At 34.3% G+C, this 14,714-nt stretch overlaps 1 protein-coding gene across 1 annotated transcript in view; it reads left to right on the top strand.

Moving 5' to 3' along the window:
- The window catches only part of Trhde (thyrotropin releasing hormone degrading enzyme), a 367,467-nt gene that overhangs the window by 258,619 nt on the left and 94,134 nt on the right, over positions 1-14,714 (top strand). Inside the window, exons 8-9 of the mRNA XM_047548697.1 lie at positions 12,662-12,727; positions 13,306-13,493. Coding sequence (XP_047404653.1) covers positions 12,662-12,727; positions 13,306-13,493 — 254 coding nt within the window. The remainder of the gene's footprint in view (positions 1-12,661; positions 12,728-13,305; positions 13,494-14,714) is intronic.

The following is a 14,714-nucleotide window of genomic DNA, read 5'->3' on the forward strand; positions in this document are numbered from 1 at the left end:
TCATGTTCATCTAAAAATGTTGTGCAGATTTAGATATGTTATAGGTAGAAAGAAGTTGCCACTGAGTAATAATTTGGTGTCACCAATCAATATGATAACATTTACTTACTTCAACGATAGGCTTTCTGAATTTGTATTTATTAGTTTTCCTTTACCTGATAGTTAAGGACTAAAGATACATTATGCATTTTACCTAATCAAGTTAACAGGATAAAATAATGTTTTTGATCTCTTAATTTAAAAATGATCTGTGAAATTAGTAGACACTTTTAGTGGGATGGATGAATATATTTATATATTCTACATGTGTAAATGCATCTGTTTTATAAATACATACACACTTGAATTTATCTATCTACAAACTGTCTTTAATACTTTATAGAGATTTGGGTAGATTTCTAGTTCTTAAGTACAGTAAACTTTCTTTAGAGGCATTTCTCTAGCCTATGTAACTCCCACATCAGAAATTTTATTTTTTTCTTCATTTTTAAATTTTATTTTTTCTCCTATGTTTCCTGTTTTGGAAAGTTCATATACTATCTTAGGACTATCTATTTGAAAATGTTACAAATTTTGATGCCAAAAAAAATCCCTCCTAAATTGGGAATATTTTTTCCTTCTTACTCATATTTTCATAATTATATGATGATACTATTATATAGCTTAATACTAGTTAACATGACATAGATGTACCATAGCACCTTAAGCTTTGTTCCTGTCTGTGAACATTTAAGTTGCTTTCCAATTTTTGTTAAATGACATTCCAGTAGTCATTAAATGATAGATTTCCCCCTTATATTTTTGATGATCTTTTCAATACATTTCTTATTATCACTCTTTCCTCCAAAATGTTGTTACTATCTAATGCTAGAAGTAAAGTTTGAAGGTTCCCTTTTTATTAGACTGTAATTAAACAGCTTTGGGTTTTTTATGTTTTCAAAATAAATTTCTTTCCAATTTAGAATGTAAAAAACTGTCTCATAGCTATTTTGGTTGATATATTTTTATCACAAATAAGATTGAAAAAAATTATATATTCTCTACTGTACTTCACTCTTTTCACTTACTCTCTTACAACATTTCTGAATGTTTTTCACTATTTAAAAATTGAGGTCTTACTGTCTTTTTAGTAACCTGTATAAATGGTTATAAAATAAAAATAATGAGCCATAATACCTGTACTATTAAAGTTCCCCATGATATCTAGTATCTAATAATAATGTTATGAAAAGCTGCATGTTATAAAGTAGTGGTTTAAGAAGAATTCTGCAAAAACTTAGTCTAAGTCACATATTTGGAACCTTGCTTACAAAAAATACAGATGCATTCAAACTTCCATTTTGGTTTTCCTCTGTATTTCAGACTGTGGAAGAGAGAGCTTCAAGCTAGCACGACACAGGGCAATGGTGGTGTCCCTTTATTATACTGAATCTGATTTTCTTTTGCCATTCGTCTCCTACATTCACTTTTCTTTTTCTATTCAAGGTCTCTCCCTGTGGTTATCTTATAGATTTTTTTTTTTCATTTCAGAAACATAGCCCATTCGAAGTGTTAAAATAGTTTCTTAATTCTTTGTGCTAATAAACCAAATCTTTGACTTCTTTTCTTATACCAGCCTTGCTTAGTTTTATGTCTACAGTCCACGTTGCTCACCCATCAGAAAAATTCAGTCTTTCACTTATTCTGCACATATTTATTAGACACTTACTCTAAGTCACATGCTATAATAAGTATCAAGTACCCAGGGCATGCTGTACATAAGAGATAGAGCCCCTGTTCTCATGAATCATATAATAGAATAGAGGAGACACAAAATAGGGAAAAAAAAAGTGTATATATCTTCAATGTGATAAGTGCTAGGAAGGAAAAAAATATAGGATACTATAAGACAGCATGATGGGGGATAGGTAGGTTTGAGCAGCTTCAGATTAGTTGTTAAGGGAATTGAGAAGACATGTTCAGCTGAGGACTGACGGATAAGATAAGAAAAAGGTGGGGTGGAAGGAGATTCCAGAAAGAGGAAAGAGCTTAGGAGAAGGTCTGGAAAAAAAAAAAGTGAGCATGTTTAAGGAAATGAAGCAGATGTGGACAGAGTAAAGACAGAAGTGAAGTAGAAAGGGGGTGTGTGTGGAGCCAATTGTGCAGCGACCAAGTAAACTGTGTCAAGTTTGGTCTTTGTTCTGTGTGTGGTAGGATGCTATTAAACAGTTTTAGACTGGATATCACATGGTTCTATTTATATTTAAAATAGTTCTCAGACTAATTACGCTAATTCCCTGGAATTGAGGTAGTTAACATCTCAAAAGAGGAATTGGGTTAAAAAGCAAGGAAGATGTTTTTATATTCAGATGAGATGTTATGGAGGCTTAAATAGTAAGGAGATATACAGAGGCATAAATGGAGTTGCCATGGTTTTTGAAGTAGAATCTATAGATTGGGTAAAATGTGTGACGTGAGAAGTGAGGAAGGGAAGGTGATCAAGAATGATTCTGAGTTTCTGTGTTGAGGGCCTGTCAGCAAGTCCTAAGAGATGTAATGATTGGATGTTGATAGGAGGGGAGGGATCTGTGAAGGAGAACCAGATGGAATAGACAGAGGTGGGCAGAATACCAAAGGCATCATCTGTCACCAGCACCAAAAGAAAAGTTCCTTTCAGGAAGAAGTGGCCAACAAGATTAAATGCAACTGTGAGGTGAAGTAGGATGAAGAATGAAAATTGTTCTATCTGGCAACCTGAGAACTTACTGGTTTCCATTAAAATGGGTTAAAGAATAAACAGAGACATGGCAGATGAGCCAGAGTATGCAGAATAAAGTTTAATCAAATTTGTCAAAGAAGGACATCAGAGAAATGGGGTCCAGAGTTATAGGGGAATAAGGGCTAAGACTGACTTTTGTTTTCAGAGACGAGAGCCAGCTGTACTGGTTTTTGGCCGGCAAAGAAAGCTTCAGGAGAAGATGAATAGGATAATGTTTGAGGAGTAAGAGATAACTCTGGGACATTGGTCCCTGGAAAGATGAAAGGATTTGTCTTTAACACAAGACATTCTTCCAGCAAATTTGGAAATGAGAAAATGAGGGAAGTCCTTTCTGATGACTTCTGTTTTTTTCATTGTTTCTAAAGACAAGGTCAGTAGCTGAATGCAAGTCAAGTGACAGTGGGAGGTGTAGAGGTTTGCACGTTGAGGACTAGGAGGGATAGGAAGGGGCTGTCTTGACAGCAGTGAGTACCTATTTGAGTTTGGTGATGATGAAATGAATGTGTAATAAAGCTAAGCTTCTCAGTTGCATGATTTTCTCTTGTGATGCTCAGCTATATGAATGCAGGTTTGGAGAAGACAAAGACTTGGATTCATTTTGGGCTGGGGTTTTTATGAAAACAGTTTAATCAAAGAACTAGGCTACAAAAGAAATGAGGATATTTGCCAGAAATTGATTAAGATGAACTGTGAAATATAAACCAGGAAATTGTAGACAAAAGCCACTGTACTAACAGTCAACAGTGTACTGTACTAGCAAAGCATTATGTATGATTTTAACACTGTGTAAGAGAAATCTCCCATGCTTCTGAACCATGGGAAATGTAAACTGTCTTTATGAGTCTCCTTATGTAATTCCTATTGATATGAGAGCATCTCTGGGAATTTTTCTATCCAAATATAAGGTAAAGTGACCCTGGTCTCATCTGCACTGTATGATCTGTTTCATTTAAGGGCACTGAATAGTCAGTGGGAAAGAAGTAGAGATAGTACATGTTTCTTGAGTTTGATTATCTTTTCTAAGTCTTTCTGGTCACTTGAAAATTAGTGTCTCTATTGCTTTAGTGATGTCTTGGGCAAGTGTGATTTGTGCTGCTGAGACTAATTAATGCTCTTACTTCATGAGCATCAGTGGTCTTGTAAGTTCAATAGAACTCTGTGGAAAATAGGGTACAAGACCCCAAAACCTGAGGAACCATCCAAGACCCTTTCCTTTCCCAGACTTGGAAAGAAGTCTTCTAAGTCTTCCCTTCCCTCCCTTCCCTTTCTTTCCTCTCCTCTCCTCTTCTCTCTTTTCCTATTTTGTTCCAAGCACATTCCTTTTTCAGTTTAGACCATATAATTTCTCTCTTTGGTCTGTAGAAGACTCTGGCTTCTCTTGGAGAGAAGATTGAAGAAAAATATGTTGATTTTAGACCTGTTTTTCCCCCATTGACCATGCTATGAAAATAATTAGTTTCTTGGTTCTTTGTATGGCAAGCATTTTTAAGGGCTTTGCGTGTTGTATGGGATCTACCAGGCACTCTTGTATAAAGTACTATATTATCTACAATTTGCAGTTGAAGAAATTAAGGTTTAGAAAAAATTGCTACTTTCCTCAAGATCACATGACTGGTAAGGATTAGCCTGGATTCTTACTTTGTTCTTTTTAATATATACACTGGTTTTTCTCAACTACATTATAGTTTCTTCTCTGCTGGTCGCCAGGACCAAGACACTGAGAGAAGAGAGGTGGGAGAGAGGAACTCTGTGTACATACCTGTAAGCAGTGGGCATCTTGATTTACACAAGGCAGTGCGTTTTACCAGCCAGAATAGAATTTATCTATTTTATGAGCTTGTAGTGGTCAAAGCCCTTTATCAGGGCATTTGGAAAAAAGCAATTCACAAACTTCAGTTTTACCAATAGATTCATTTTATGTCTCAGTAATATTTCAGGCTAGCAGGAAAAGTGAGAGGTGGGGATATTTTAGTACCCCAGAACACCCCTATAGACTATTACATCTACACTATTTCGCTGACAGGTGTGGGGCCTTGTCAGGTTATTCTACAATGGAGTACAAATCTAGCAGTGGCAATATTGTAACTCTGGTGATGTGCCTACAAATTGAGGCATTGGTGGTTTGATCTATAATTACTACATAAGATATATTTGGAAACAAAAATGATGTGAGAACGTGCCATTGTCTATCATTTAAAACAAACAAGCAAAAAAAAAAAAAACCTTTTATAGGTTGGTAGGTTGTTTTGACTTAAATTTTTCTGGTTTTCTGCTGTATTTAGTAACCTCTTATGAAAATATATTGATCTTTACAAAATTTACATTCATTAAATGGGATAATGGATTTTTTAAAACATGTAAAATGCCTTTTTGTTCCTAGAGATATTTCTGAATACTCCTATATCTAAGCAAACCATTTCTGAAGGTAAATTTAGGGTAAATATACTTTTTAATATCAGAATTAAAATGGTATACAAACAATGATAATTGAGTCTTCAACTATTGTTCCTAGATTTCTTCAAATAGGCTTCTTTTTAAAAGGTCACCTTTTCCCTGTCTCTGTCTGTCTCTCTCTGTCTCTGGTGGCTTGAAATGCTGTACCACAAAAAGTTTGCTATTATACTATATTTTCTCCTTGAAAACTTACTGTAAACACAAAGAAAGGTTGAAATAATAATTTGTATCTTCTCTTCTTTGATTCTCTAATAGAATTCAAGTGTGAAGATTCCTTTTATTCTCTCAAAAGGCTTTCTCCATATTTTGCTGCTCATTTCTACTCGATCTCCTAATTTCTTGCTGGTCTTCAAAATAATCGAAATAAACATCTTAATGTACAGTCTAGCCTTCTTTGTTTTAGTTTGTCATCCATGACCATTTTAGTCTCCTTGCTTCAGTTTCCCTAAGTCAGGTTATGTGAAAACATGGTCTGAAGTGCATGGGCTAGACTTCAAATGGGTGTTTTACATAACTCATGTAGGATGTTGCTACGACCTGGCAATTTTAATCTACTTTTCTTATTTATGGATCCCTTTAAGATCACCTTATTCCAATAGTATACATATTTACAAATATTTAGGTCTAGAGCTTATTTTCTCCACTTAAAGCTTCCCTGTTCTGGAAGTCTAAAACAAAAATTTTATATAGTTTTAATATTATTGTTTTGTCATTATATGTGTACCCTTAAATGTGGAACTTTCTGTATTACATCTCAGTTTTAGCCTTATTTATCTCTCTTTGTTTTTTCAAATTTAAATATACATCTGTTTTAGTCAGCTTTTTCATTACCAAACTGACAAGAACAATTTGGGAGTAGGAAAAGCTTATTTGGAGCTCCTGGAGGTCTCAGTTCATGGATAGCACACTCAATAGCTCTGGCCCAAGGTGAAGCAGAATGTCATTGCAGAAGGGTATAGTGGAAGAATACAGCTTAGGACTTGGCGACAAGGAATCAGAGAACTATGCTCAGGGACAATTATGTATCCCAAAGGCACACCCCAATGACCTATCTCTTCTAGCCACAACCTCCTTTCCTGGCTGTAGTTGCCACCCAGTTAATCCCCATCAGTGGATTAAAGCACTGATTAGTTAAAGCTCTCATAAACCAATCATTTCACCTCTAACCTTTTTTGCATTGTCTCAGACATGAGCTTTGGGGAGGACACCTCTCATCTAAACCATAACGACGTCTCAGAACTCCCATACCTACTGTTTCTAACACAATGAAAGCCTAGTATATTTACTAAATAGAACTTTTGTGTCTTTGGATTTATTTTGTATAAGGCATAAGAGACAGTTTCCACTTTCCTTTCTATGGATCATCAAGATCATTTTCCAATGTCTTGATTGTTTATATTACCCATTGGTTTTATATCAGTCAGAATTCAGGGTTGCAAGCAACAGAAGCAAACTCTACCTGAGATAAACAGAAAGGAATTTTTTGGAAGGATCTAGGTAATCCATAGAATCACTGGGAAGACTGGAGAATTAAGATTACTCCACAGATGGTACAAGACTGGAATCAAGAAAGCTAGTCAGGATCAGTGTGCCACAGGAATGGCTGGTTTAGTTGCTGCCATTAGTGCATCCATCACTGTGTCACTGGGAATAATTTTCAGCTCCTCCTGAGTTTCTGCATTACTTCTTTAGAATTCATAGTCCTAGGAGGAAGCATCCTCTTGTCTGAGGCCAGGACACACACCCATGCCTTGCTGCCAGGAAAAGCAGAGAGGGAGTATTTAGTATTTTGTTCTTTCCATTGTAATAGTGGGAAGTCGAGTCCTTTTCCTTCCTCCCACATCCCACAGTGAGTTATTGCCCCTATATAAAAATGGTGTTTAAATGCTGGAAATCCAAAAAATGACAAATGCTCACTACAAATCTTTGGAGGTATAATTATTCTTGATAGAAAGCAACACTATTTCAAACCTTTGCTTCAGCCTTCATGTCACATAGTCAGAAAAATCAATGTTTGAATTTACCTAGCACTTTCTAGACTAGTGGCATGAGTAGAGGGCAGCCTGCTTCCCAGCATCACTGGGACCCAGACTCCTGTTCCCAGTCTTATTAGATAAACACTACTGGTGGCCTACGAAACGATAGTCTCCCCTCCTTTCTCATTAGCTGAATTCTGATTTCTTCTAAGTTCTCACCCTCTTTGGAAGAGCCATATGCTTCAGAGGACTACGTCTTCCTTTGAGTAAAGCCCAAAGCAACACTCTCATATGCTGCAGTAACAGGTTTTTGCTAAAGCACTTGATACGTTTTTGACAAATGCATATTGTAGGGGATGAGTTCACAGAAGGTTTTAAGAAGGTTTTCTGATAATTTGGAAAGAGATTCTCACAAAGAAATTATGTGTTTTTCTTTCTTCTGTACAAGTCATGTCTGAATGTGATGCTTAGGATTTCTACTACCATCACAGTCACGAATCTGAGGATGAAGTTAAAACATACATAAGGTTGGACTGAAAATAATTTCAGAGAAGAGTGACTGCATCTCAGTGCTAACTATAACAGGAAAGAATAAATCTTGCTTATTTATTTATTCATTTATTTTGCTATTGGGCATTGAACCCAAGGGTGCTTATACACTGAGCCACATCCCCAAGCCTTTTTTTACTTTTTATTTTGAGACAGGGTCTTGCTAAGTTGCTGAGGCTGTTCTTGAACTTGCAATCCTCCTCTTTCAGCCTTCCAAGTTGTTGGGATTACAGGCATGCACACCATACCCAGTCAGTTTTGCTATTTAAGTGTCATTCTCTGGATATTTTTGCTACTTGCAGCTAAATACATATAAACCAGTCTATACTGTTTTATGGAACCTTCTCTCTATGTCCCAAGGAATAAGCCATCTAAGTGTTTACATGAGTCCTAGCATGTTGGAGAACTCATTAAAAAGAGAGCAAGTATCTATACTTATTTCCATGTAAATCTTAAAAGATGATAGTACTTTACTTTTCCCTTTGTATATTAGTCCCATTGACTTTTATACGTGAAGCATTGTGAACCGTGTCACTTGTTAGCAAAAGAAGTAAAACAAAAGTGGTCTCAATGGTTGACAAGTTTTTGATGACCTCAAATTCAATTTCATATACCAATTCAAGTTACATATCTGACAAATACACATGGAAATAATGAATTATATCTGATATTAGTACCTAAATATGAAAATTTAGGAGAGTGTGATGTATATAGGAAACCTTCATCTACTAGTTGTCAATTATTAACAGATAGGCATATTTCAAAAAGACAAGTCACCTACATATATTGAGAATCTACTGTGTACTATTCTGGGCACAGAGTTCTGGCTAAATAATAGTTAACAGGGATGAAAGTTTCCTTACTCTCTCTAAGTTTGTAGTCCAAGTGAATAGTCAGACTAATAAACAGGTAATTATAATACAGTGTGATAAATGCTCTTATCTAGTACAACATGTGAGACTCTAAGAGAGATATTCAACTTAGAAATAGGAAAAGAATTGGAATGGGCAGGGAAGGATTCAAAGAGGAAATGCTTCAAAATTGAGATACAGAGTTTGAATTGACTTTAGATAGGGAAAGGAGAAAGGTATGTATAGATAATTGCTGTACAGAGAACCACAGAAGACAGAACATACACATTGAGAATCTTCAGAAAGCTGAAAGTGGCTAAGTTGAGGTGGGAAACCATAAGTTAAGGGATAGGATTGGATTGGTACAGAGGGACCCAGACTGTGGTGGGCATTCTTAAGTCACACTCGGGTGTTTGTGTTTATATTCTGAGCATAGCAGTATGCATTTTACCAAAATTATTCTGACTTTATGGTAGAGATTAGACTTGAAAGGTCTGGAGCAGAAACTTTTGCACTTGTAGTTAACCCAGGAAGAAGCAGGGGAGTGTCTGCCAAGGAGGCAAAGGGGAGGAGAAATCTTGGAGAAATATTTAGATCATAGATCATAACCTGAATGTGGTAGAAGGAGAGGGAGGAATCAAGATAATTCTTTGGTTGAGGTGGATGGAAAGGGCTTTGATGGGGAAAAACTCACAAAAGAAGCTGATGTTGCAGGGGATGAATTCAGTTTCAAATGTGACTCTTAGTCATGTGTGCAGTGTTCTTGGATATTGGATTTGGGTAGGCAGTTGCATGCATGGGTTTGGTGTTGGGTGTGGGCTAGTCTCTGAGATTTAGTGCTCTGATTTATTAAATGATGATGATACTATCTACCTCATAATGTTGACTTAGATTGAATGAGATAAAATACAAAGAATCTCACATGGTACTAAAAAGGAAGCAAATATTATTGTTTGTGCTGTGTTCTTTATTATTATTAATTACACTTTTTCTTCTGCCACTTGGTTTTCTACCCTATAGCCAGAGATGAATAAAAAGATTATAATTGCTAATGGTTACAGAGTGCTTGTGATATACTAAGCACTCTTCAATTTTCTAGCACAGTATATGCATGTATAGGTGTGTATATGTGCATGTTTACATATATATAATTATTTAATTCTCAGACAAACTTTAGGCAATAATACTTTTATTATCTCCATCTTATAATGTGAAAACAGGTACAGAGAACTTAAGCAACCTGCTAAACTTGCTAAAGTCATATAGCTGGACCAAAGATTGTATATAGCTAGTGAGTGTTGGCTTTTGGATTTGAATCAAGACAGTTATATTTCTAATCCTGCATTTTATTTTATTTTATTTAAAACTTTTTTAGTTGGACATAATACCTTTATTTATTTGTTTGTTTGTTTATTTGTTTGTTTGTTTGTTTGTTTTATGTGAATTGAACCCAGTGCCTCACACGAGCTAGGCAAATGCTCTACCAATGAGCTATAACCCCAGCCCCTATTCCTGCACTTTAAATCAATGTTTAAATACCTATTTTCATAGATAGATAAACTGAAATATACTCTTGCTTAACATGCTTTTTAAAATTTTTAATCAGTCTGTGTTGTTCGTTACATCCCTTAAGAAAATTCTAGTGATCATCTTTGTCTTAACCCTTTCAAACAACTCTGCTATTTCTGAAACACCTAAGAACCCCAAATTATTCCTAAGTTAATCTTAAAACATTCTTTTCATAACATATGACAACTCTACTGCCTATTAACTTTAATACACAAATGTAAATGTAAAACAGATTTCTATTTCAGATTCACATGCCTTCTATATACATTGACTAATGGAGGTGAAAGAAACTTAAAAATCTTCTTATTCATTATGTACAAATGTTTTAATTTATCTTACCAAGTGGTAATTGTACAAAGATTTCTATAGCTTCAATCAAAGAAACCTTCCCTCACAAATCACATCTCAATATTTGCAGTCATTCTTTTTTTTAATATTTTTTTTAGATGGACACAATACCTTTATTTTATTTATTTATTTTTATGTGGTACTGAGGATCAAACTCAGTGCCTCACAAGTGCTAGGTGAGCACTCTGCTACTGGGCCACAAACCCAGCCCCTGGGTTTTATTTATTCTTAATAAATCTTACCACGATTTCCTCAGTACCTAGAATTTGCCTCATACTTGGCTTAGTACTCCATACAGTTTTTGAATGAACAAATGAATGATTGAGTATTAAAAATATACTCACTATTCTTTAAGTTTCTTGGTAATTTTTTCAAAGATAAAACAAAATTTCCTTAATTCAGAATATGAATATATTTACATAAGAGAAAATCAAGCATAATTAAGGAAATCCTGTTTTTTTTAAAAGTTGACATATATAAAATTTTAATAACATCTGAACATTAAGTCCTCTGGGAGTCCAAAAAGACATGCTACCTTTTCTGAGTACTGCTGCATCAAGGTAAGAGTTGCTTCTTAAGCCTGGATAGTTGACATTTCAGCTACTTGAAGTGGAAATGTGAACCTTGTTCTGAACTGGGGAGGAAACCAAGAACTCAAGCTGATGGTCTGTGTTGGGACAAGGTCAACTCAAATCATTGAATTGGATATTGTATAACGAACCCAATAATATTCCTCCGTTTCCCTCCACTGTTCATACTTAGAACCAACTGTTAATTTTTTTTTAAATTTTAATTTGAATACTTTTTGTTAGGGCATCGCTAACATAAAATATTAATTTCTATTTCTTTAGTTTCATTGCTCCCAAATTAATTCAAGTGCTAAAAATTACAAAGAATTTTCAAAGTTGAATCGGAAACAATCTATTTAAATTCTGGTTCCTGGGTTTATGTGGAAACAGCTTCATATGGCATGTTCACAGCCAAATTGGGATTCAGATTGGTTATAAAGGGCTGTGTTTTTTTAGTAGTTATTCGCAACACATGATGACGATGAGGGGTTTGTGGTTGCTATGTTGGGGTTGGACATTGCATCTCTAGGCTTCCGATTAAGTGGGAGTTACCATTTGCTGTGTTGTGCATTGGCAACAAAAGCAGAATCTGTCACAGGTGCTCCAATTTGTATTTCAGAAAATTTGCTTCTCTAACTTTAATTATCCCCAAAGTACTTCACTCTATAGAGTACTGAAAGGAGTCAGCACTTTTTTTCAAGTTTCAGAACTTTGATGTAAATTAGAATTTTTGTCTACTACCTACATGTTGTAGAGAAAATAGAATTTCAAATGGAGAAGGAAGACTTCTGTTGTACAATATAAAACACTATTTTCATTTTTCCACTTTGAAATCAGGAAAAAAAATCAGAAAAAAATAATGCCAAGTAGCCATAGCTAATACATCAATAATTAGACAAACCACACTTCTTTGAAGGAAGGCAGACATGAATCAGATAGTGTGTCATTTAACCGCTAATGGTAGAAAACGAGGAATGGAAAGTCCTTAGCCTAAAAATATTAAATAAACTTAAGGACAACTTTCTTATTAAATGTTAATATGTGTTTCAAACTCATGGAAATAAATATTTATCATTTTTGTAATAGACTGCCTCTCTTTTCCAGAGAGACTGGAGAATTGTAGAGAATACACCATTTTGGCAAAGTAATCACTTTTCACATCAGCATATATCAGCCAGGGATTTTATCCCCATTAAAATACTTCTTTTTCAACAATTCAATGCAAAGCTTGATGGGAAAGTTTGTCCTATATATTTATTTCACTGCAGAGGCAGTTTCTTCAAAATTGGCTGAGGTTGAACAGCTCAATTAAAAAATCTTTGATCCTGGAAATCCATAAGAAGTGATTACGGGTACGAAAATCATTTTTAAGAGATTAATATTGTTGGATGACTTAATTAGGAAATATGTTATACTGAAATCTCTTTGGAATATTTCAGAATAGATTCTTCACCTTTTTGCATGTCTTTTTTCTTTGTATTAATGCTATTCTAAAACATGGAAATGGTTAATTGAATTGAGAAAGAAATGTGTTTACTGGTAATTGCTTAACCTTTGAATTGTAATTACAATTTTATATTCTTATAGGATTATTTAACCATTCATAAGTATGGCAATGCAGCCAGAAATGATCTCTGGAATACATTATCAGAGGTAAAGTATAGGAAGCTCAAATATCAAAATGTCTACTTGAACATTTGAATTGAGTGTATAAGACATTATTAACTTTTATTGATGCTGACACTTTGTCTTTACTTCTTTATTTCCCTTTTCCTCATATTGCTTCCTATTTTTGATATAAAGGGGTTCAAAATTATTTAAACTACAAAGAGTGATAAAGATATGACACTATTTCTAAAGTGTGATTTTCATATGATATCAGAGATTCATGTTAAAGACATACTGAAGTTTGAAAGATATTTTTTTCTACGTGATTATAGACATTTGAGGGATTGTAAATGATGCTACAAATACTTGCTTTAATATTAAAGTATATTTTATTTTCTATTATGTATAAACTTTAATGTTAATAAAACTTTCATGCCTATACATATATATAGGAAGCATAATTTATAGAAAGATTAATTTTACTAGTGTGCTGTATTAATGTCACTGAATTTAAATGTTTTCATATTTAGAAAATTTAAAAAGTAATAATTAAAATGGCTTAATGTTAATTATATTTATAATTCATGTTTATAAAACTAATTTATACAATTTTGGTTGTAAAGGCTTTAAAAAGGAATGGAAAATATGTAAATATACAAGAAGTAATGGATCAGTGGACACTCCAGATGGGTTATCCTGTTATCACCATCTTGGGAAATACAACGGCAGAAAATAGAATAATAATTACCCAACAACATTTTATTTATGACATCAGTGCTAAAACTAAATCACTTGAACTTCAAAATAACAGGTAGAGCACTCTTCTTTTTACGTGAATAAATACTTTTATTTTTACATTTCACATTGAACTTTTCATAATTTTAAAAGCATTGATAATACAATTCTGAAATATTGTAAGTGAAATATAATTTTAATTTCTTTCTTTACACATGTTATTTCATTTTGATTCCTTTACTTCCATGTTATAGATATTTTAACTCTCAATATGACAACATTATTTATTTTGGAAAATGGAATTTTCAATTATAATAATGATGTAAAAAATTGATGTGATTTTTCACTTTTCTTCATGAATATTTCTTGAATTAAATACAAGAAAGTTAAGGTGCACTGCAGTGAATTTCTTAGAATTGAGAAAACCATGAGATTTATAAGACAAATGAAAAAAAAGAAACTAACAATCCAGAAAAATCAATTAAAGCAAATGAAAATCTAAATAATGCCTGACTCAAAGGAACTTAAAATACAGTTCTTAAAATGACCTAAATATGAATGCCACTTCATATCAAAAATAAGTTCTCTTTCCTTCACTTTTAGCGTTTGAAACCACTAAACTGATAACATACATAGAATCTTGATTTGTTGTGACTTATCCTTTCTTTTGAAACTCTAACTTAATTACTGATAATTCAGCATGTAGGATTTTTTTTTACCTCATTTGTGTGTGTGTGTGTGTGTGTGTGTGTGTGTGTGATATTTTAAAGACTAAGCCAAAGAATGATATTAGAACCATATTGGCCAGTTTCATTTTTTTCTAAGTTGCCCTGGATTAGGTTAACCATATGCTGTCTCCCATTACCTTGGGAAATTAGGAGTCTGACTTCATCAACCACCAGTATCCAGGGACAGGGAGCAGAGTTTACTTTGTTATCTCTAAGAGGAATGGAAATCATTCCCAAGTTGGCTACCTCCAACTCTGGATATTCAGAGAAGTGATTGAGAAATTCATTAATATTTTCTGGTGACTACGTATGGAATATAATTTAGGAAAGCATCTTAAACCTTCTCAATATACACACTGGTCTTCAAGGCACCGCCCTCTGCCTCCCCTCTGTCTGTTTTCCTGAAATACCACATGACTCTGCTGCACTGTGGCTACTGTCTAGGTCTGCCTATCAAGGCTGCTCTCCCCAGCCCCGATTCCCACAGCTGCCAAGTGCTACTTCTAATCACTCACCGTCTGGCCCCAGGCTAAACATGCTTCAGCATCAACCCTGGTCTCACCAGGAAG

Source organism: Sciurus carolinensis, chromosome 4, assembly GCF_902686445.1.
Source record: "Sciurus carolinensis chromosome 4, mSciCar1.2, whole genome shotgun sequence".
NCBI lineage: Eukaryota > Metazoa > Chordata > Mammalia > Rodentia > Sciuridae > Sciurus > Sciurus carolinensis.